Source organism: Colius striatus, chromosome Z, assembly GCF_028858725.1.
Source record: "Colius striatus isolate bColStr4 chromosome Z, bColStr4.1.hap1, whole genome shotgun sequence".
In the NCBI taxonomy this organism is placed as follows: Eukaryota; Metazoa; Chordata; class Aves; order Coliiformes; family Coliidae; genus Colius; species Colius striatus.
In genome coordinates this window covers 52,865,309-52,889,326 of record NC_084790.1, presented here as the reverse complement: position 1 = coordinate 52,889,326, position 24,018 = coordinate 52,865,309, and the positions used below count along the sequence as shown (strand labels likewise).

At 37.2% G+C, this 24,018-nt stretch overlaps 1 protein-coding gene across 4 annotated transcripts in view; it reads right to left on the bottom strand.

The window, feature by feature from the left end:
- Window positions 1-205: 205 nt before the first annotated feature.
- The window catches only part of SMARCA2 (SWI/SNF related, matrix associated, actin dependent regulator of chromatin, subfamily a, member 2), a 117,533-nt gene continuing 93,720 nt past the window's right edge, over window positions 206-24,018 (bottom strand). For all 4 annotated transcript variants that reach the window (XM_062019527.1, XM_062019523.1, XM_062019524.1 and 1 more), the window contains 6 exons: window positions 19,253-19,470; window positions 7,326-7,431; window positions 6,421-6,522; window positions 3,058-3,190; window positions 1,777-1,919; window positions 206-1,130 (listed from right to left, as the gene is read on the bottom strand). In XM_062019527.1, the coding sequence (XP_061875511.1) occupies window positions 1,095-1,130; window positions 1,777-1,919; window positions 3,058-3,190; window positions 6,421-6,522; window positions 7,326-7,431; window positions 19,253-19,470 (738 nt within the window). In that variant the 3' untranslated portion in view covers window positions 206-1,094. The remainder of the gene's footprint in view (window positions 1,131-1,776; window positions 1,920-3,057; window positions 3,191-6,420; window positions 6,523-7,325; window positions 7,432-19,252; window positions 19,471-24,018) is intronic.

Genomic DNA, 24,018 nt, shown 5'->3' with positions numbered 1-24,018 from the left:
GCAGATCTTCTCTCCATCTCTGAAGATACTTCCTCAGTGTTTGAATGAGTTCTTGTCTTGCATTCAGGACAGACCACAGTGGACCCTCTACAGAGGATACTCCTACCCTCATCCCTACTATAACAAGATTTTTGTGGAACTTCTAACACAAGGCCGCACCTATTGTGGCAAATTATGTCTTTCTTAGTAAAGCACCAACACCATGTTCTTCAAAATTACTGTAATTTTATTTGCCTCAGGCTTATGACTTGCAACCAAAGACATTGTGCAAAGAAAGCAAAGATTAAGTACACTTTAGGGAAAAGGTGATAATCCACACTGGTAACATAGAAGAGATTAGTCTGATGAAAGAAGCCATCCATTACACTATATAGATTGCAATGTTCAATAACATTTTTTTAACCCAACTTTTTTAATCAAGGAAAAAAAAAAAAGTTAAGCAAAGTTTGCACTAGACATAAATTTGATACAATTCAAAAAGCGTTTTTCGGAAGATCATCAAGCGTAAAGTGGAAAAACGTATATGAGACAAGGTGAATGAAGGCTAACTACTGTACATTTATAAGCTATTAAACAAAGTTGCATATATGTACCACAGTGTAAAAAAAAAAAAAACCAGAATAAAAATTTTTAAAACTGCCTAATGAAAAACAAAATAACCAGAGGCTTTTAATGGCTTCTCCTGGTTATCAATGCTACGAAAGACTTATTTTTTTTATCCCCTCTGTCTTTCTGGTGCCACTGATGAACACCGTAACAAAAGATAAAACCAGGCACATTCAAACCATTACTGAGTTAAAACCAGCCTATAGAAATATACTATCAACCTACATTATCCATTAAAAGCTTTTTTGTTGTTGTTGTTTTTTAATCTTTTGAGGCCCATTTGGTCGTAATATGTTACATTTTTTTCCTTTTTTTACACCATGATATCATATGTTTGTCTGCCACTATTCTAAGCTAATTTGTAGAGAATGAGAGTACAGAAACAACCCAATGTCTATTTGACAAAATGAATTCACTAGGTGTAAAATAGGAGAAGGGAGAAGAGAAGGGGAAAGGGTCAGTTCTGCCAAGAAAATAAACCCTATGGATCACTCATCATCACTTCCGCTTGCTTCCGACTGGTCCTAGAGGTAAGAGACACAAGACAAGTCAGAAATTCTTTGCCAGCTATTCTGTGGAATTTGTTAAAGAAGGACAAAGAAAGAAAGGGAAAGTAAGAAAAATTACAATTGAACAGGCAAATGAAGATAACCTTAAGAAAGGTAATATATTATCTAATACTTCTCTTTCATGACATTTAATCACAGTAGACTTCTTTGGAGAAGAAAAGACACAGAGTCAGGAAACATCACACTGTTCCTTCTACCCAGCCATTTAAAATTAAAGGCCTGCTTTCATTTCTTGCAATAGTAGAAGAACCCACCAAAAAAACCCAAAACAAAACAAACAAAAACCCCACCAAACTAAGAGTTTCTCATCTGTGGATAAGAGCAAACAGATTACGAAGTTTAAAGGTTCAATGAAAGTAGGAATATCTCCAAAAAGTAAGGTCCAAACTTCTTAGACTTCTTGTCTTTCAGCACTGGGACCAGATCTCATAAGCACACCCAGATACAGTTAACATTCTCTCCCAGTTCTCTCAAAATGATTAAAATACAGATTAAAAAATACAGATTAAGCACAAGTAGTTGAAAATTCTGACAGCAAGCAGGAGAGGGAAGAGACGCATTCACTGCAACCAATGCCACAGCCTCAGTGAACAAAACTTACATTTTCATCTTGATCCTCATCACTATCATCATCACTCACAACAGGCTTGGCTTTGGCTCGGCTTTGCCTCTTCTTGCCTTTTCCTTTCTCCCGACTTTTTTCATCCTTCTTATTTAGCTTGATTTTGACTTTCACCGATTTTGCTGAAAAAAGTTTAACAGTATATATCAATGTAACTTTCACTTATAAATTTTTAAATGCTGTCTCTGTTCACAGAAATTTACCCCTGGTAGCAGCTTGGAAAAATTTTCCCTCTGTTCTTTATCTGGTCTGTGGAACAATGAAGCAGAAGTATTAGCTTTTATTTCTCTACTTCTTGATAGTTTTAACAATAATTTCTATTAACCTATAAAAAGTAACTTTAAGTTGACCATGTGCATCTTCTTTCATTCTCAGAATACATGGCATCTAGAGGTTGTTATTTATATGGTCCTGGGAGAAGATACACACCTAAAGCATTTTCCTCCATGCACACAGAAATGTGCATTCTTTTTACTAACAGAGAATTTTTAAACTATAGAAATGCTACATGGAGGTGACTGGCAAGTTTTGAGTTGACACCACTCTGAAAAAAATGTTCAAGTTCCTGATTCCAGAACACCCACTCTTTTCCAAATGAACTGCTACGGTTGCAAGCTTCACACCCTCATGTGACATACTCAGCAGAGTAGCTCAGAGACAAGTTCTACAGTTTCTGTAACCACACAGATAAGGTAGGTAAAGAGTATGAGTAGATGTATTCAGTGGTAGAAAGTGCAATGAAGGGATCCTTCCTTTTCCACTGTATCATGTTTTCAAGTCTGCAGGGACTGAATGAGTGTCGTCTGCTTATGAAACAAGGGGAGTTTCCTTAGTCCTTGTAGCACTGAAGAATCTTCAGATTCTTAACCTAGTGATGTGTTTATAAGTTACATCACACCTGAATACTGACTGCTCATGAATGAAGACTGTCTCTAGCCTTTCCACGGATTTCTATTAACAAACAACTCGAGTGGAACCAGCAGGACTTATAAACACTCACAGCTAGTCAGATCTGCTTCCACAAAGCATCTTTGTGATTTGTTTCTGGCTTAAAAATAGCTAGCTATATAAGGTATAGTCAGAACATACAGTCAAAAGACTTAAGCTGAGTATTAACACTCACAGCAGCAAACTTAGTAAGAACTTACTTTCACCAAAATAGAAAAGACATCCTTATAATCAGTCCCCATACAGAAACTGGAAAGCCTCCCCTATCTTCCCCAAATGTATCTCGTATTCAGTATTTAAGAGGTGACTCACATTCTGATTCTGATTCTTCTTCTTCATCATCATCTTCGTCCTCATTGCTTTCATCCTCACTTTCTTCTTCTTTGGCAATCTTCTGTCGTGCGCTTTTGAACACAGACTGAAGAACAATGGAATCCTCATAGATCTAAAGCAGGTATGGATCAGAACTTTAAAGTCAAGTAATACCAAAAGCTCACAGTACAGACTTCAATTTCCAGTGCAGAGAGTATATGGCCTTTTCAAATACTGAGTAACGATGCCTGTTGCAAGAATTTTACTAGAAATGCCAACATTAATTTTTCATGAGATAAATGAAGAAATCTGGCGACAGTGAGCCACAAAACCACAATTCTTAAAATGCATTATATCTAAAATGTCCATTCAGAGTGTTTTTCTTATTATTTCTATTATCACAGGAACTATTGAATATTTTCATTAGATCATAACATCCTTGAAAAACTGTCAAAGCAACAGACTTCAGCAGTAAGCATTCTAATTTAAAAATGGGTTGTAATCTATCAATACAATTGATAATGACGAACAGCTAACTTTCCTTAGCTGTTTCTGAAATAAGTGGCTATAAGGGAATTAATTGAATTTTCAGCTTATTCCTTCCTTCCTCCTAGATCTAAAAACACCAGGAAAAAAATAATCAGTGCTTGTTCTAAACTTAGTACCCGTTCTCAAACATTCTGTGTCTTGCTAAGTATCTTGGGTACACGGGATGAGGACTCTGAAGAGTGAGAGGACTACAGTAGGCTTGTAACAGATTAACACAGTAAAATTCTTATCTTGCTGCATATCTGGCCCTTCATAATCAACAAATGAGCTTCTAGATTTTGTTTTGTAAAACATCAGAAGCCAAGCATCGGAAAATTCAGCACTATGCAATTAAGAATAGTTAATGGATGAGTACAGAGTCATAGGTTGTACTGCGTTTTAACATCTGCATTGCTTCAACTACCTTGGCTGTCATATTACTCCTCTGGCTCAATTGCAATCTTGTATAAAGGGACAGTGGGTATTTGAGAGAGAGATAATGGAAGAATTTTGGGCTGCCATTATCCAAACTGTATGTTAAAACCAGTAAAACTGCTCTAACACTTTGCAGGCTTGACAAAATGAATTAGAAAACCCCCTCTGTTCAGTCTACTTTATATGAAATACACAGGATGTCTTATTTCCCTTGAGTGCCGAGTCCTTTTTAAAAAAACTGCCTCTCAGTGCAGATTGCTCCCCATTCTGCAAGTACCACTGTGCTTTTTGTTATGAAATATTTGATTGCTCCTGATCATGCTAAACTTTGACATATATATATAATGATCATGGATGTTTTGAAAAAGCTTTTCTCCTCTTATTTTACAGCATTAGCGCACTGTAAGACACCACAGCATCCTCCCGTGAAACAATGATTATTGCCTCTCTCTCATATCTTCTTTTCAAGTTGGGTATCAATAGAAGCCGTTAGTTCCTCTGGAGAATCATTTATTTTTCTTATGAATGTTATTAGCATATTCTGTTCTTTTAGGAATGGCTCTTCCAACTAACCTTGCTGTCCTTTCTCATACTTCACTTATCTAAGACAAAATTAACTAAGGAAGTGTACAATACTGTATCTTTTCAATGCTGGTTGCTACATACTTCAGGTATTACTGTGACCCAGACTTTGAAACAGAATTTCTTAGGGAAATAAATAGTCTAGAAAATTATTTTAACCCTCTTAATGTGGAATTATTTGTATGTGTTTTCATCCAGAAAAAAAACCTGGGGCTGCTTCACAAAAAGCTATGCAAATAAAAGTTTTATTATTTTGAGCAAAATCCAATTCAAGATGATTTCAAAGAAAAAAGCAGCAATGACAGTGGAATTTCCATCAAAAAAGAAACAGCAATAACAACAGAACTTCCTGACAAATGAAAACATCCATGACAAATCTCCTGTTTCAATAGACACTATTTTAAAGCCTTGATATGTCTGTGTTTCATTTGATCATTAGAACATAGAGACATTTTTATATCACTGAGTTTGTACTAAGGACAAAACCCTCAGAACACAAAGTCTGCCTCTCCCTGAGAACCCATTATAAGGTTCCAGCTCAGATAGAACTGCTTTGCTCCAAGAAAAGCAGGATGTGTCATCCTGACAGAGCATGCAGAATTTCACTTGTAAGTCAATGTGTACTCAAATACCTATTTGGTATTTGGTGCATATGCAAATAATCTAGTTTACTGAAGTGAACTGGTATGTTAGAGCAAAGGTGGGCTCAAACGATTATAAAGAATATGAAGTAGTCTTAAAAATTGGAGGACAGATGTAAAAGTGTCCTGTAATTCAATGGAAATCAAAATGCATGGTATGTGAACTTACTAGAAAGAAGCCTAAAAACATCTTAAATATCAGTTCTTTGGACTTCATGCTAAAAAAGTAATATTAGCTCTGGTAATTAATGTTACTTTGGAATGGAAAATAATACTGAAACCCTGATACAAGTTGAGTTATTCCCAAACAGAGCAGCATATCTACCGAACATTTCCACGTGCTCAGGATTATTCTTGTAAATGCTAACACCACTGCCTAACAAGAGATCAGTTTCCCATTAGCAACCTGAGTCATTCTGATGAGAGTAATTTCATTAATTTCTCCTGTTTAGCTACTGATTTTTATTTGCCTCTTTTCACCTCCTCTTTTTAAACTGTTATCACTAGATGTTTATGGCTGTTTTACTGCCATGTGACTAAGCAGTAAACTGTCAATTTACACTGGACATGTTGCAAATTTTTTTTCCCATGCAAGTTTTCTTATTAAAATATTTTTTAGGTTATTTATTTACATGTTTTTTCCAAATAAATAAAGAGAGTAAAAATACTACACCTCCACATCACAAAAAACATTTTCTGTCTGTAGACAGCATAAATAATCACAAAATGACAAGCTGTACCGAACAATTTCCCTAACTCTATGGTCATTTTACTTTTTAATTTTCCAGTTTTAATATAAAGCCCCAGTTTAGCTAAGGTTTATCAGTAACGTTTTGGAATTTGAAGGATGCATTAGTATTGGCAGCATCAGACTTCAAGCCTACTTTGATGAGGTTTCTTTTAACAACATTTTTTTCCTCTTGCTCATAGGGACTACTCTAAAAACAGATCAGAATAAACTCATTTTGAAATTACAGTCAAAACCAATTTCTCTGCCTGCATGTGCTGCAGCTGGGTCCACTGAACTCTGGATGATGCTAAGAATCTGGGCATTTTTCTGTATTCAAAGGAAGAATTAAAACAGGAGGATTTTACACCTAATATAATGATCCACAAGCACTGAGAACATTATGGAGCAGGAAACCTGTATGCTTAACATAAAGTAGTTCATTCAGACCTGTGACCCCTCCAAATTGAACGTCTGAGCATTGTGACACAGTAACATGACATCTTTCTCCAAGTCTCCAAGACTCCGATACTTATGGTTGCGAATTCTTTCCTGTTGCATTTGTTGAGGAAACGAAGAGAAATATGGATGGGCAGCAGTGTAGAAAGAAAAACAGCAGACAGGACACTGAATTAATACATTTGATTTCAACACATTAAAAGCTTTTGCTTCAGAACTTTAAACATCATGACAAGTACCTGCTTAAAATAAAGTCAGTCTTAAAATGTATTGTTAATGTATTACTCAAAAAACTAAAGGATAATAGAGTAAAAATTTAAAAATTGCTGTGTGAGTTGGAAGGGATAACAGCAACAGAAATGGAGACCTTTGGGTAAATGGAGATAAGAGTTTCTCCTTTCTAGCATAGAAACAAAATAAGCTATAACTTCAATCAGTCATGCAGATATGACATCATCTTTCATGCAGCAAGCTGCTCAAACCCCATCTGCCAAACTATGTTTGGATCTAATCTGGCTATTCCAGGGTTTAGGGATGACTATATTCCCCTACAACCATCAAACCTTCACAAACATAGTGTTTTTACTAATGATTTGCTTCAAATTCACAATTAGATCTTTGCAAAAAACCACACTGAGATGTCATCTCTGAAACTGTCATTTGCATCACACTGCTACATTTTGATTTGGCTTTGACATACAGTGATATACTGCAATATACACAAAACGATAATTCCTAACGAGGTTTGTAAAAACGTCTAAAATCTAAGCCATGAACACAGGCACATGCAATATTCATGCCTTTGTAATTTTAATGACAACTTCATGCTCACTCTTCTGTACAATAAAAAGTAATGGAGGAATCTAGAAATCTCCACTTCCAAAAAAAACTTTTACCTTTATCTTTTTGAAGTCCACTGGTTTTCTAATCAATTCATAGTACTCTGGTAATTCTTTCCTAGATGGGAGCTGAATGAAGACTTCACTTAGTTGCCGTCCTGAACTGTTGAGAAAAACAGACCCAAAATGCAAAGATTTATTACAACTTTCTCAGAAAGCCCAAACACAACCTAATCGTAAGGAAAAATAAATAAATAAATACATAAAATCACAATTTATTCTTTCCAAGAATCAGAAATTGAATCCTGCTCCAATTTTTTAACTTGGTACAGACAATGAATTTACACTTTAAACCATATCCTATGTGCTGTTATACTCCTAACATACCACCATAATTACAGGACAATACATGTAGGAGACTTTCATGAAAGCTGGATCAGGGTTTAAATCTGAACTCTGTAATGGTTTTCCGAGTACGCTCTTACACTTTTCTCAGTTTTGTTTTAGAATTTTTAGTAAGTGACCCTGTTGTCACTATAAATTTATCTTCTCCTTGGTCATTTCACTTGTTTTGTACCTCCTTGTCACAGAAAACCATTTCTTCATACTATACCAGATGCTGACTGCTATCAGATGAATGAGATATTACAACAACAACAAAAAAATAACTTCTGTTAATGACTCTTACATTGCTAGAAAGATCATTGTAACTGTATTGAAGATTTGCACTTTTTCGGTCATCTGAAATTAAATGATGGGTTATCTAAAAGCCTTTCATACTCTAGGAACACTGCCTATCTCTTGCAGGTGTTTGGAATTTTTAAGATTTTCAGATTTCTCACTGTTCATCCTTTGTCAATAACCATTTCAAAACTTCAACACTTCCAAATTGACTTTTTAAAAAAAGACCTTCTTATTTGTGGCTTCCCAAATAACACATAGCTATAAGTCACCTAGAGAACAAATGTGTTTATGGTATTTATGGGCTTTCTTGGATTTTTTTCCCATCAGGGAACAAAAGTACCAGGCCTCAAGTACCAAGGACCTGAGAATTGACAAAGGGCAGGGCAAGCTTAATTGCTGCTTAAGGTCCAGGACAAAACAGCTCAGGCTACTGAGCTTGGGGAAGAAAACAGAAAATAATTTAATGCAACATCAACTAAAGCATAACCGTAAAACCCCAAAACATAACAAACAAAACAATATTGAGTGGTACAATGATGAAGAGTCTGACCAGCCCTTTAAGACCACCTTCTCCCCTCTTCCCAGGCTCAGAGCCCTGATCCCTGTGTTTCTACCTCCTCCCCCCATGAACGGCCCAGGGGTGCAGGGAGTGGGGGTTTCAGTCAGTCTATTCCCGATAGCTTCTGCCATTTGTCCCTCCTCAGGGCAAGTGGGCTCCGCACCAGTCCTCCCTACATGTCTGTGGGGTACCTCACACGCACGGCAGCCCTGCCCGGGCTGCTCCAATGTGCATTTATCCCAAAGGCTACAGCTCCTCTCTGCCTCTCGTGTGGGGCTGCTCTGCGGCGTGCAGGCTCTCCAGCATGGCCTGTGCCATGGCCGCCTCCTCACACAGTCCCTCGCCCGTCCGGGTGCACTCACACAGAGCTGCTGGTGGCTCTCAGTCCTGCCATGGCCCTGCATGGGTTGCAGGGGTACAGTCTGCATTCTCGCCACGGCTTGCAGAGGGGTCTCTGGTCTAGTGCTCCTCCTTCCTTCCTCCTTCTCTGGCTGAAGGGTCCCTGTGGTCACCTCCATCTTGTATCACTCTTACATCTTCTGCCAGCACTTCAAATTCCCGTCCCCTAAATAGTGCTGGCAGAGGCGCCAGATTGGCCCAGCCGGGCCGGAGGTGGGTCTGAACCCAGGAGCCGGGGGAGAGTCCAAAAACTCTTTACCGGGTCTTCACTGAAACCCACTCCCCCTGTTACCAACCAAAACCAGCTCCTTGCTAAACCAGGACACCGTATGTGTAATTTTTCCTGGCCAAGAAGTGGAAAAAAAACTCTGCTGAAGAGAAATATAATTCAATGCACTGCTTGTAAGTGAGCACTTCCCAGGCCAAATTTGCATGCTTCCTTCTCTCACAGCTACCCCAAAAAGGCCTTGTTTTCTCATCTGCATGTTCCAATGTTAACTGAGGAATATCAAACCTTCACAGGAGCTGGAAAGTTGTTAGGGCAAGGGCAAGAAAGTTGTTAAGTCCTAGTCTCCACATCAGCTTCTTTCTTGCAGTTACATGCCACAATCGTGTAGGATCTATCAGACACATTAAATTAATACAGACTTGAAAGTTAACTGAGGTAAATCTACCATGGAGGATGACAAAAAGCACAGAACAGCTCTACCCTTTATGAAAGTCACGGATGCCTACTGCATCTTAGGTATTTCTTAATGCCTCAAACAGCACCAGAATTTGAAGAAATACTATTTCTCTTGTTAATTGGTCTATCAGATTCACAAGTAGGAATAAAGAGAATTTCCTCATTTTCCAAGTAGCTGTTGGTCACTTAACAAAAGATTTCTCAGTGTTCTTGGTTTAGTCCTGGAACACTGCTGACCCTTATGTGTATCAGAGAAGACAATAATCACAAAATGGTAGGTACCTTTAGAGATCACCTAGTCCAACTCCCCTGCAGAAGCAGGACAATCTAGACCAGGTTGCACAGGAACATGTTCAGGCAGGTCTTGAAGACCTCCAGAGAAGGAGATTCCACACCCTCCCTAGGCAGCCTGTGCCAGGGCTCCTTTTTGTGTTCCAGCTTCATCCCATTACCCCTTGTCCTCTTGCTGGATACAGCAGAAAAAAGGGATGTCCCAATCTCCTGACATCACCATTTAGATACTTGTAAATATTAATAAGATCCTCCCTCTGTCTCCCCTTCTGTAGACTAAACAGCCTCCGCTCCTGCAGCCTTTCCTCGTAGGGATGATGCTCCAGTCTCCTGATCATCTTGGTGACCCTGCTCCAGTCTCCTGATCATCTTGGTGACCCTGTGCTGGACTCTCTCCAGAGGTTCTCTGTCCCTCTTATGCTGAGGAGCCCAAAACTGGACACAGGACTCCAGATCAGGCCTCACCAGGGCAGAGTAGAGGGGGAGCAGAACCTCCTTTGACCTGCTGGTCACACTCTTCTTGATGCATCCCAGGATGCCATTGGCCTTCTTGGCCACGAGGGCACATTGCTGGCTCATGGTTAATTTATTATCAACCAGGACTCCCAGCTCTCTCTGCATTGCTACTCTCCAGAAGATCAATCCTCAGCCTGTAGTGGTGCATGGGGTTGTTCCTTCCCAGGAATCAATACCTTGGGCACCAACTGGCAGCTAGAGTACTTTCCTATTCTATGTAAACCAAAAGCTTCCGTCTCATCCTGACAACTTCTGGCTGACTTGCAGAAGCAGCCATTTGCCTTGTCTGCTCAGCAGTGACAACCTAGGTTACAGTAAGACTATGGCACATGCATGAATGCACTTCCAGGTGCTGCTGCTGCTGCATGGTGAGACAAGGCAGCATACTGTGCATCTCTGTCAGGGAAGGTGAGAGTCAAGTCTATCTGCTCCATACTGCTGTTGGTCCAGACAGACCATCTGCAGCTCACACTCCAGGCAGAGACCAGCAATTTCATCCAATAGATCTAATTTATTTAAGAAGCACCCTGTTACTGAAATAGAAGAAATTATTAAATGGACAGATACCTGTCATTCCAAGTCTTACTAATTCTCTCCTGACAGCAAATAATTGTGAAACTCAGGCCACTGCACCTCCCATCTCCTTTGGTGCTGATCCACACCAAAAAAACAAATTCGCTACTTTCATATCTGCCCTGTCAGAGAGGGAGGTGTTTAAACTGGGGTTTTGAAGGCACTAGTCTTGCTAATGATCTGTGTGACTGTGTCATACCACCTAACGGAACTTGTCTTCACCTCAGACTATCCTCTCAAAAAGAAACTGGAAGCAATACTAGGAAAAGCAATGCATTAAATAAACACTACATGACTAACATGTTTCTGCTTTTTTGCAAATCGAGGACTGTATTTTTTTTGTTGTTGTTAATAAAGTGTTGAGCACTCTCATCTGCAACTGAGATCAATGGAATTTCTTCTGAACCTATAGAACACTAAGTACTCTGAGAAATCAGATCTCTGGTGCCCAAATGGTGTCTTAAAACATAAGTTTCTATTTCTTATTTGTGAAATGAGAATAAAATGTTGTGAAAAAAGTTTTGTATCTGAATTGAGACTACTTATGAGTGTAACAAGAGGCCCAAGGAGGACTTAACCATTCATACAGTGAATGTGTGTCCATTCACAGTGTCCATGTTGTAGATGGAAAGCACTGGTTGTCTGGAAAATAATCAAATCAAAGCAAAGCAGTACATTGTCACAACATCACACAGCACACTGTAACAGATCTTCCTGAGGGAATCACATTAGGTTTCCACCTTTTTTTCTGTTACATCCTATTTTTCTGTGTGCTTGACTTCACAAATTTAATAAAGTTATCTTAACAAATGTGTGCAATACACCAATATATAGGACATAGGATCAAACTAATGCCTTAAAAATTGTGAAATGACACTTTCAACACTTTACACAGTGTGCATCCAGATTTGCTACACAGGTGGACTGAGTTATAATTGCTGTGTTATAAACTTCGTCAGCTTTCCCTTAAGAGAAATATCTATTTGAGAAAAATAACTACACCATTGATGTGGTTGTGACTTCATCTACACCTCAGAATCTAACAATAAATAAAATAATTTCCATATAAAGGAAACAGCTAGTGATGATCTAATTTTGATCAATTAAAAAAAAAATTTAGCACATTGAAAAATCTCCTGACGATTATAAAGCTTTTTAACTCATGGCTACGTATTTTTTTCCTCTTTACATGCACACATCCGTCCTTACATTGTATTTTATATTAAAATTATAACAGTAGTAAATTTTCAAACAGCAATATCTTATTTTCCAGATATAAATCTAGACAACTGCAATTCATTCACACATTCTATTAAACTAAGAATGCCATGGAAAACCTTCAAGCTTTTGCTTGATACAATTAATTATTGAAGATCATTTAAGGCCGTGAAAGAAAAAGCATTAAGAGCATGAAATATGCAACAGACAGAAGACTAGTGCCTGATTTTGTCTACTCAGATCAGTAACAGCTTCTTCTGTTTTATCATTTTTATAGAACCTCCCCTCACAAAGAAATATTATCTTCTGCTCCCTTTGTGCATCTGCATCTGCAATATAAATTAATGTGATCTTTTATTACATAATCTCAAATGGCTGGGTTGTAGATATAACAGGAGAAAATTAGCAATTATTAATGCAACTCTGATTTTAATCCTGGTCCCGACTTTTGTAATTAGAAAATAATAACCACAACAACTACCACACAGAACTCATGCGCAGTAAAAAAATCACTTATGGTTGCTTAGCAACTAGCAGGATACGTGCTGAAGAGAAGAAGGACTAGAATAAATTAAAAGACTTGACTGCAGAAGAACTGTGAGTGACAGCTCACTGCTACTGCATCAGCTCAATATGCTGGTCTGATGTGTGTTCATATAAAAAAATACCTGCACGTTGTGTGAGTTAAAAATCATTAAGAAATACTGCCTGTTCAAAAAATACCATTGCTCAGAAAAATATTTGTGCTTTATTTTTCTGATTTTTTCTCATTTTCATGAAACTGCTTACAAGGTACATACAAGCATCTATTTCCACCCACTATTATCTTTGGTGGAATTAAATGTGGGAACAATTAGGCCTCATTCATATAAGGCTCCTTTTGTGTTTTCAATCCCAGCAGCATGTGGCCAGAAGCAAGCTGCCACTGACCTGCCAAAACTATTACTGCTATCAACACCTTTTCTCCTTTCGAATCAAAAGGAGAGACAGCTATGAAGTTGAACCTGCAAGACACTCTTGTATTTCTGGCAGATTTCACACTTGTAACAAATACCGAAATTCAATTTAGACTGGGTAGAAAGAAGAGTCCTGCATACTTGCTCTAGTCAGAGCACTCCCAGACAGAACCATGGTATGAAAATTACAGCTCCTGATCAAATGCAACTCACAAGGACACTCTTCATGAACACCCATGTGTGGGAAGAAAATTAAAAGAGCTTACATAGTGAGGTGGTTCCTCTGTATTTAACAATTCCAACACTAACCCTGTCACATAGGTAGATGATTCATTTTCATGAAGTGTATGTAATGGTTTTTCCTTTTTGGAAAATACACCGTGTACCTGTCCCCATCACTGAAATGAAAGTGGGAAAAACACTGGAAAATAAAATTCCTGGCTTTGACATATGGCTATTTACTCCACAACTTTGTCTTGGCTATAAATAAGAATTATTTTCTCGGCTTGTTTGAGTACTCAAGAGTACCAGTTGGCATAATTAATTACTAGTTATATTAGTAATGGCTAATTACATTACTCACCACTTTACAACAGTTAAAAACTAGCAACTTGAGAAAACAGCTAGAAATAGTCTGAATAAAAATCATTTCCCGTACAGAAAAAAGACTCTTTCCCTAGCTATGTCCTGTTAGAATTAGAACACTATGGGCATGAACTTAAACATTTTGGCCTTGATGCAGGGATCAAAATGCTAAACACCACAGACAGGGGAAGTAGTGAAAGCGTACAACAAGGATAGCAGAAAACATGGACAGGGTACAACTCCACCCTCCAATTTTCTTATTGGCTTTACTAACGTGGTAAACAGACACTTGCTATGGTGTAAGAGACCTTGTGAAGTTAGCCAGTACACCACGCAAGTCCTTACTGTGTCTTGAACAGAGCAAAGAACTCACAAATGGCAACAGAGCCATTAATGTCCTGGGACTCCTGATGTCAGCAGGTGCGACGTAAACAAAGCAGAGACAAACTAGCAGTAGCATCAAGCTGGCACCTCGAGCAGAAATATCAAACTGTAAAGTAGGTGAAGGGCAGAAGAGGCCCGTGGATTTGTACTGAAGCTGAAGGATTACAAGGTATGAATATCACTCTTTTTCTCTGCTTAATTTTAATAATAAGGAATGAGAAACTACACTTACAGCTTGTCTTCCTCTGAAGCAGAAAATAAAGGAAAACCTTCAGAAGAGAGTAAAGACAGTTTGGGAGACTAATCCTGCATGTGTGTGACGCAAAATCAGCAACGGGGCACGAATCTGGCATATAAATTCGTTACTCTGAATTGAACACCTATCTCCATATTCCTGCTTTCAAAAGGCTAAAGCATCTAAACTGGACATAAAAACTACTTTTGCTTCCTGAAAAATATATGTATTACACATATAATTCTATAATTATCCATTTTTATGGGCATTCCTAATTTTAGAGTGAAAGAAAGACAGGTTAAAAGAATTGGAAAAAAAAGGTGACAATAATGCTGGACTGCTGCATTTTATCTTGCTCTCTTCTGAGAAGGTGTTTTATGCTGTAAAGGTACAAGGTACAGCACAGGCACAAGGTTGCACAGGCATCTTAATTCAAAATATAATTGCAACAAAATCCCACATTAATGTATTACACATTACTTGCAAATGGAGTCTGCAAAAGACAATGCGTATCCTGGAGAATCAGGATCAACTACGTAACTGAAAAGGTGTCTCCAGGTCCTTGAGCTAGGGCGTTTGTATTGTAAATAAACCTATAAAAGTTTTTTAAACAAGCAACAAAGCCCAGGTATTTCTGCCTCACTATTCCATTTGGAAAAGTTCCAGAACTCTTGGTTAGCAACTTGAACGTATAAATGAATTTTTACACTTGTAGAACCTTTCGATCACCATCCTGTATTTTAAATATTTCTACGCTGAGAGCAGTCATTCTCCTCTCTCAGATTGTGCTGTGTTTGTATAAACAAGACAACCTGTTTCCTCTTGCAAGACTCTCCCATGCTACTTAGCATTGAAATAATTATTTAAACTTGTCTCAGTGTAAACTAATCTTTGTTGAACAGAAAAGTATTCAAGTACTACATAGAGCAAGTCAGAAGCACTAATGGAGATGCATAAAATAGCATACACATAAAATAAATACTTCCTCATTCACTCAGGCAAAAGTGTTAGGGCCAGGCTCCTATTTTCTTATGGCTGGAAAATATTGATGGCTCGTATTTAGCTTTCATCAGTAATTTCTTTGCCTGGGTCACTCTTTTTCTGTCAGTTCCACATGATGAGCTTTCAACTCAAAGAAAAGTGTCTTATTTTTAGTCTGCAAGTACCTTATTATGCTCTCTGAGTTACTGCATGCAAGTTCTTTTATTCCAGACTTAACGGTTCAGTCCTCTATGAATGCTAGCTCAATACCGGTATTTTAAAACTACATTTTCGCTAGGTTACTCCTATTTTTTTAATGTATATCATTAATATATTAGCATCTATGTCAACACCAATTCTTCAAGAACTTTGTGGTATTTTCTTTGCAATTTAATAGTTCCTTTTAAAAGAGTGTCATCAGACACATTTTTTCCTTGTTTTCACTCAAAAAAGCTTACACATTAAATCTCCTCTTTCTTTCACATTAGCTTATTATTTTACCTTGGTATCCTAAACAAATGCTTTATGGAAATCATAGAGTCATGGAAACATTTGGATCAGAAGGGCCTTTTGAAGATAATGTAGTCCAACTTCCCTGCTGTGGGTGGGCAGAGACATTTTCTGACAGATCAAGTGACTAGAAATCATAGGATTCCAACCATCTTTTTTATCTAACTTGTACTTCATTACAGATTTATGCTCCATTCTGAGCCGTTATAGATGAAATCTAGATTAACTCAGTTTCACTTATGATGGCAAAGCAGTGCAGAAGACAAAAAATGTCTCTGCACCTGTAGTACTGCTCTATATCTATAGTACTGCTCTGCAGCTACAGTTGGCAATGTGTTTTACGGTTTGAAATTTCAAGCCGAGTAGTAAAAGTGCAGTTTAGAAAAGTATCAATACATTCAACAAGCATTTTTATTTCTTAAGAGTTTGGAGCACTTACCCTACAGCTCTTCAAAACTGAGGTTGAACTATTTGTTTCAAGATTAATAAAGATAAATACAAAGATATGAGGAAGAAATGCCTATGAATACACACAAAAAAAGCTTTAAAGCACATCACCCAATAACGTTTCACACACACACACACAAAAAGCTTAAATTTGCTCTGAGGACGTGACAGAAATAAACAGGAATTTGACCTCAGTGCTAACTTCTATCATCTTGCATGGAGTTCTTGAACTAGGGTTTGCAACTAGCTGTATATCTACCTCTGAATTTATTTTTTAAAGAATTATATAGTGCATTAATCTACACTGAATATTTACCTCAAATGTTGCTAATTTGTCTGTTTAATTTTGTTTTGACCTTTATACAATAATTGTAAAGTTCAAACTACTGTTTATTGTTTGTATTATTGTAGCCTCTAGCTTTCCTAGACGTAGGCAAGCCAGCTTATTTTGTTGAATGCTTTTTAAATAAGGAAGGAAAGGATTGTACTTGTCCCCAAATACCCACAACAGAAGCCAAATACAAGACAGTTAGGGAAGTACTTGGTGACTCCTTCCCTGCATCAACATTACACAGATTTGCCACATTAAAACAGTCAACTGGTACTGCAGTTTTAATGGGCACCATGGAAAAAAATAGTTTTTTTTCAAAAAGAAAGACTTTAACAAGATCAGAGAAGTAGTTCTGTAATTATAAGGAGCTCTTCTCAAAAGCAAGCCAAAACAGGAAATAAAGCACATAGATATTTATTAATTTAGCAACACAGTCTCTCGATTTTTTTTTGCCTGCTTGCTTATTAACTGTGACAAAAATTTACTAAAGATGGCAGAATTGGTTCTGACAAAGTAACTCAGGCCAAATTCATTAAGATTTTGGATGGGTATCACCTAACAATCTTTTGGTACACAATCAACTCCCTGTGGTCCAGATCAGCCCTCCAGGCTTGAAAAAAGTATATATGAAACATCTATTAGCACTGATAAATTAAGCTAAAGACAAAGACGATGTCAAGCATTCAAATACTAAACACATGAAAAACCGTTTTTTCCCCCAGATGAAGCTCATGGCCTACTTTTCTTCCAATTAACCTGTCACTCTATTCTTGCCCCAATTGCCTTGACACACACAAAAGCCCAAAGCTGAACAAACATAAACCCCCAACAAAGCTGAAGGGTTCCAGTGCCTCAAACCCATTGAATTCTAAACGTGCAAATCCTGAAAATTTTTATCAAACTCTAGAACAATCTTAACCCTAAAGATTTTAAGTTTCCTGATGCCTAAATTTGCAATTGTGTTCTGTACCAACTTTACTAAAATCAGGTAGTTTGAAGCTAGCTCACAAATAAATCAAAATACCAGAACTTGGAATTATTCTGCATAGCTCATTTCAATGAAGAGCTGAGTTTAACAGGCATTTTTAATTCCTAACAGAATAGGGTTCCACACACTTTTTCAAAGAGGAAACCAATTCTGTATAAATGTGAGCTGCTGGGAGAAGGAAGTGTATGTCTTGTCACTACGTAATAGCAGAGTGGTTAATCAGACAACAATCAGATAGGAACAAGCAACAGGCAAAAATCTTTCCCATTCCCAGTAGCTACCAGTTACTATCAGTAGCTATCCTCTGCTGGAGGACAGTGGAAGTAACTTTGCTTGCTATTGTGAAAACAAGAAGGTGCCCTCATCAGAAGTACTTAGCTGCAGGAGAAAGGTCATAGCCAGGAATTCAAAATGAAGAGATGCTTCCTTGCAGCCCTCACTGGAATATCTGAACATTAAATACTTCTCCCTTCTAGACTATTCTATTAGTTCAGACTCATAGCAAGTGGAATACAGTGGGTTTGTAGCAGCTTCCTGCTATGATGTTCAGTGTTGTGAATCATCTTCTGATGCAATAATCTTTTCAAAGTACTCTATAGAGTCCACAGATCACAGAATACTTCAACAGTTATCTGCTAAAAAAGTCTGGCATCACAGCTCTATGTACTTTACCAGCTAATGCCCAGGTTAACCTTGTACAGGCAACTGACAATAAGAGTTGCAAAAAAAAGAAGTACAACTTGCCATTTGAAGTCGTACATTGAAAGTGGTTCATATGCAACAACCATATTGTTATACTTGTGCAGGTTACCCAATGCAAATACTCTTGATTTTGAGTGCATTTAATATTACTTTAGCCTATAATTGCTCCTTACATGAATGAAGTAATTCAATGTACAGCAGAGCAGGGTTAAGTACACAACAAGGCTTTACTGAGTTTTGGTAAATAAGAGATGAAAAACACAACTTTCTCAAGCCTGATTCTAAGATGATGTTAGCTAATTCTCCCTTTCTCATGAAGCAGAGATGATTTTCAATTTTAAAATGCACAAAACGGAACCTTCAACTGACATTTCAGATCAGAAGCAGTATTTCTTCCTAAGGTCCACCTATTCAGCATTTTGTTGTGCTGAAAACTGGTATTTCTTGAGAAATAGGCTTCCATCTCAACTGTGGGCAATATATACTCTGCTAAGTATTTTTACAGTTTTTCCTTTCACAGCTTAGAGGCTAGTTATATCAGTTCTATATTTTTGGGGCAGTGTGAGATGCATGTTAATTTGCATTAATAAATCTTGTGCCACATATTTCAAAAGATTAATCTTAACACAGGCTGCACTGTTAAACTGAAGGAGAATCCTAGCTGATCTTATGTACACCTCCTGAGCAGAATGTTTCTAAGCAGAACCTCTATGTCTACTTCTTGTATTTGTGTTTCAACAAATTTCTATCAGATGTGTCTCTAAAAACTCTCTACAAAGACTACAGGATCAGACTCTAAGTGGAACTATTTTTCAGAAATGCCATGTCAGCAAACCCTTCCAAAGACTCAAACCAAAAATGAAGCCATTAAAAAAGAGAGAGAGAGCAGCATAGAGGAAAAGAGGACATGGAACTAAAAAAAACCTGTCTCCAAGCTCACCTGTCCTTGTAGTTTATCACAGTATCAATGATTGCATTCATCTGTTTTGTCAGTTTCGGTGGGTTGGGTGACAACTTCTCTGCTGGAGGTCTGCCTCTTCTTTTCTTTGCTTTCTCTCCATCCTCCTTCCCAGAATCTTTATCCACATTTCTTCGCCTTTTCCGTTTTTTAAGCCGGACTTCCTCTTCCATTTCCTCCAAGTTCCCGTCTTCAATTGCCTGACAATCATGGATTAAAAAAGTTAGGTTTTTAAACAAAAGAGATGTTACAGAGGGAAACAACAAACTGTATTTCAAAACAAAAACACAGCCCCAGAGAATGCAGGTAGTTCAACTCAAAATGTTCAGCTTGCTTATAAACAAGATTACCACAAGAAATTCAGTTACTGGCAACGAAAGAGACACCAAGCATTAATTTATTCTAAGAATCCCAATATCATCTAAATAGATGCATGTTCATCTGAACCTCGAATTTCACACCAGCTCACAGTTTCACACACAATAATAGCTTGTGGTACTTTGTCAGAAAGAGTACAATAAACATTCACTTGTTCACATTAGTAGCAGTTTTGGCTTATGTAGTTCCATGCAAAACAGACTTTGATACACGTTTTCAACCGGGACAGTTTCAAGTGTGCTCACCTCCCAAAGCCAGATCACACAGTTCTTTTTTGCACACAAACACACATACTTCACGCAGTAACAATTTGTCTTCCAAATAGTTCAAGCAACTTCTAAATCACTGATGCAATAAAACTACCTCTAAAATGTATAATTTTTTTCTAGAAACCAACAGATAGGCAGATTCACTGACAGTACAATGTAAAAATAACTCATAACATGGGATTAAAAAAAAGGCAAAACAACTCCAACACTTTCCCCCCCAGTCACAAACAATGAACACTAGTTTCAGTTACCTGGATGTACGCTTTTAACCAGAGCCAGCAGCACTATGCAAAAGGATTAAAAAAAAAAATGGTACAAAAAAAAGGTACTAGGAATAAAGAGAACCTGTTCACATACTATCAGATCCATGTGATAAAGCAAGAAGCTGAAGTTTTCTTGATTTGGGAAAGCCAATGAAAAAAAATGAAATAAGAACACTGGATCATCAGAAAACTGAAATAAAAAATAATAATAAAAAAGAATAAAATCTTAAAATTAGGCTTTCTGATTAATGCTTTTTCAGAACATAACTGATGTTGGTATTTGTCCCTTTTGCCTCTCAATATTGCCTTGAGTACATGGAAATGCTAATCAATCCTTTCTCATAGCTGAAAGAGCTCTAATCATAAGGCAATTACCTTCATTTCTCCACAGCACCAAACATGGCTAATATTTATGATCATGTGAGCATAACAATCAATATAAAAAGAGTGATTACAGCCCAGACATAATTTTTCTCAATTGTGCAAAATTTCTCTTGAAAAACGTTTTGTGAACAAAACCTGATGCACAACGCAAAACAACCTGGCATGTTAAAAACACCAGTGGGATTTTGAAATCTGTTTCCTATGCATTCTCCGATGTGCAAATCCACAGAAAAACACGAACACAGAATCCTGAGGGATAGCCTCAAACTAGGCCTTAATAATTAAAAGACAATTTACATCATGCTTCCACAGCATTCAGATAACCACTATGAAGGAGGCTTGAGATCTGATAAGTTAGGAAGAATGAAGAAGGAAAAAATAATAATCTGCACACAAATTAATTAATATTCATTTGGCTAAAGCAGGACACCCACTATAAACCACTGCAGCTAACAAAGATTAAGAAAAAGAAATTCTCTGCATATCTTGGAAGCTAGAAAAGCTAATAATAAATACAGCATGCAAGGCTGTCAACAGTTAATGTCACTGCTCTCCTTAAGCACTCAGTTGCACGCTGAAATACGGCGAACACCGACTTTTGATGTGTTACACACCTACACATGCCTGTGATGTAGTTCTACTGAATCTTCAAGACGGCAATGAAAAAAGATATTTACCTTACCACTATCAGCAGGCCGGCTATCGGAAATCACAGTTAGTGGGGATAAAATTAACAAGCCAGCAAAGCAGCGAGCTGCTAGTCTCTTCATCAGCTGATCAGGAAAAAAAAGAGAGCTCGGGAAAGGCTATGTTTTCATATACAAGTAATTTTATTTTACTGAAAATTTAATACTGAAAGGATTGTGGATACTCAAATCTGCTGTTTCATTCTACCTACTACAAGGCCTGAAGCCTTCCTCCTTCAGCCTGCTTTAATATTGACAACTACTTATCATATTTCTCCCCTCATTATTCTAGGCATCCAAATTAGATTTTTAACTGTGCAGTTACTGATTTTTGTTAGTATTTTAATTACAATAGCACAATCAGACAATTTCATGTATGACTTAAAAACTAAAATAGATTGCATGCATTTTAAAGATGCATTAATTACAGAAAATGTATTCCTTTTGCTCTGCAGTGAATAGATCAGGTTTCAGTCATTGAAACCGATAAAAAACATCTATTCTGATATAAGGGAAACTGAAGAAACAAACCAAATCAGATTATCATTTTGTTAACTTTGGTAATATTGTTTTATCTTTCAGAAAAACTGGTATTCACTTCACTAAAATATAATTGTTTACTTGACAAATTTTCTACCACCAATAAAACAACACCGGTGCTGTTAGAGTTACTAATCCCATTTTAGGATTCTGCACAAAATTTTTGCTTGGAGTAGGTAATATTTTGGAAAAAAAAAATCAAGACAAAGAGAAAAAAGTAAAAAGATTTAATACTACATGTAGCAATTCTGTAAAGACAAAAAAAAACCTCAAAACCCTGAGTAAAATAACATACATTCCTGTACTCTTTAAAAATATTGACCAGTAGACAGGAAACTAATTCAGAGCATACTACAAATCTGCAAACCAATGTGAAATTTTCTAGGTAGCTATTAATATATAGACCAGTTATTATACTTCACTTCCAAAATTTATGTGTGCGAATGTAAACTCAGTTTTCCTTAATTTACGACTTAAAAAACTTGAAAAACAGTGTGACAACAGCAACAGTTAAAAAATGTTGTTATTGTGACTCCTAACATTAGTTCTGAGGTGGCAAATTTATATTTTCTATGTAAACAATAATATTTACAACGAAACCTATATGATTTACACTGCCTCAAAAGATAGCTTCAAATTATATCACATAGATCAACTAGCAGCAGAGAGATTAGTGCTCTGTGTGTATATATCTACATATATGATCCATGCATGTGTGTATGAGCAACAAAATATTTATTAAACTAATTAATCTGACTGAGTTCTTCTTACAAAAGTTTACTATTCTAGGACTGAAGTGCCACACCAAAGAGAATGCCCTTCCGAACCTTTACCACTATGATAATGATACTAATCCCAGACATAAATCTCCAGCTCCTGAAAGATGATGGACTGTGACAGAATGGAAGACGGCACAGACATCTCCCATGCCCAAATTCCTCTAGACTACTGAGATGAACAGCAAGGGTGTCAAAGAAAATAGTACACAAAAATTTAACTCTTTCCTTCCCTTAAGGAAACAGGACAAAGAACACAAGAAAGTTTGGAGACTTCAACTTTTGAAAGAATGCTGTGAAAAGTTTATGTCAAATTTTGCAAAGGATTGGGCACATTATGAAGGCAGAGACACCAGTGGAAGTGTGAGGACTCAAAATCCTGCTTCTCTGAATCTTACTGCTGTATCCTGGTCAATGTACAAAAGATCAGTTTTCTTGATAAACAGATAAGAGCATGCAAGCTTCTCAAGGCATTAGAATTTTAAGAAGTAGCATAATGATCATAGATTTAAGAAACCAAACTGCCTTTCTCCAAAAGAAGTTCCTCCCTATCTCCCTCAAAAAACCCCAAACCTCAAAATTAATTTTTCAGAAGCCAAGTAGAAGTTATTTCTGAGAAAGTTGGCCTTCCTAGTCCTGCTTGCAATTACGTTTTTCTCTTCACAAAGTAAAATAACTGTTTTGAGGTGAAAGTCATCTTAATGAGCATGGATACAGCTATGCAAGCACCACAGAATTGAAGATGAAATAGCAACTGTTTTGTTTCTCTCTTTGAAGCACGGGACATTATGGATGCCTTCTTAACTTTATGAGAACAGGGCAGAGCACCATGACTGAACACCTACCTTCTCAATTGAGAATTACAGACCCTAATAAACACTAGGAGCTACAGCTCCGGGTTTTGTTTCACAGCTTCCTTCTGGAAGTCAAAACTGTGTTACACTTATGTTAGTTTTAAATTCATTTTACAGGAACCAGCTAACTCAAGTGCAGTCACATGGTGATTCAAAGGAGGTGCTCAGTATAAAATCAGTTTTGATGTCTAAGGCCCATCTCTAGTATTTGGATGACACAACACTCTAAGGTACAGTTATTTTCCCTTTGATTGGAGATAACTATAATACTGTTTTAACATAGTGAAAAGCTACTGCTACTACTGTTAGTCAAAGAAACTGTACACACAAAACAAAGTGTTAGGGGCTTATCTACTTACTAAGTCTACTTGACACTGCTGAAAGTATGTTGAAATTAAATTAGAAATGGACATAGAACACGAGATGTCTTTCTGTGTCCCTCTCTGATTTCATCTTAACAAAATTAGCATTAAGATAGCTTGCCCCCTTCCCTTCAGACATTAATACCCTGTGCCTCTCCAACCTGAAAAGTAAGAAGAGAGCTCTTGTGACTAACATTACCATGTGAACAGATTTGCTAGTATGTTAATTAATTAAA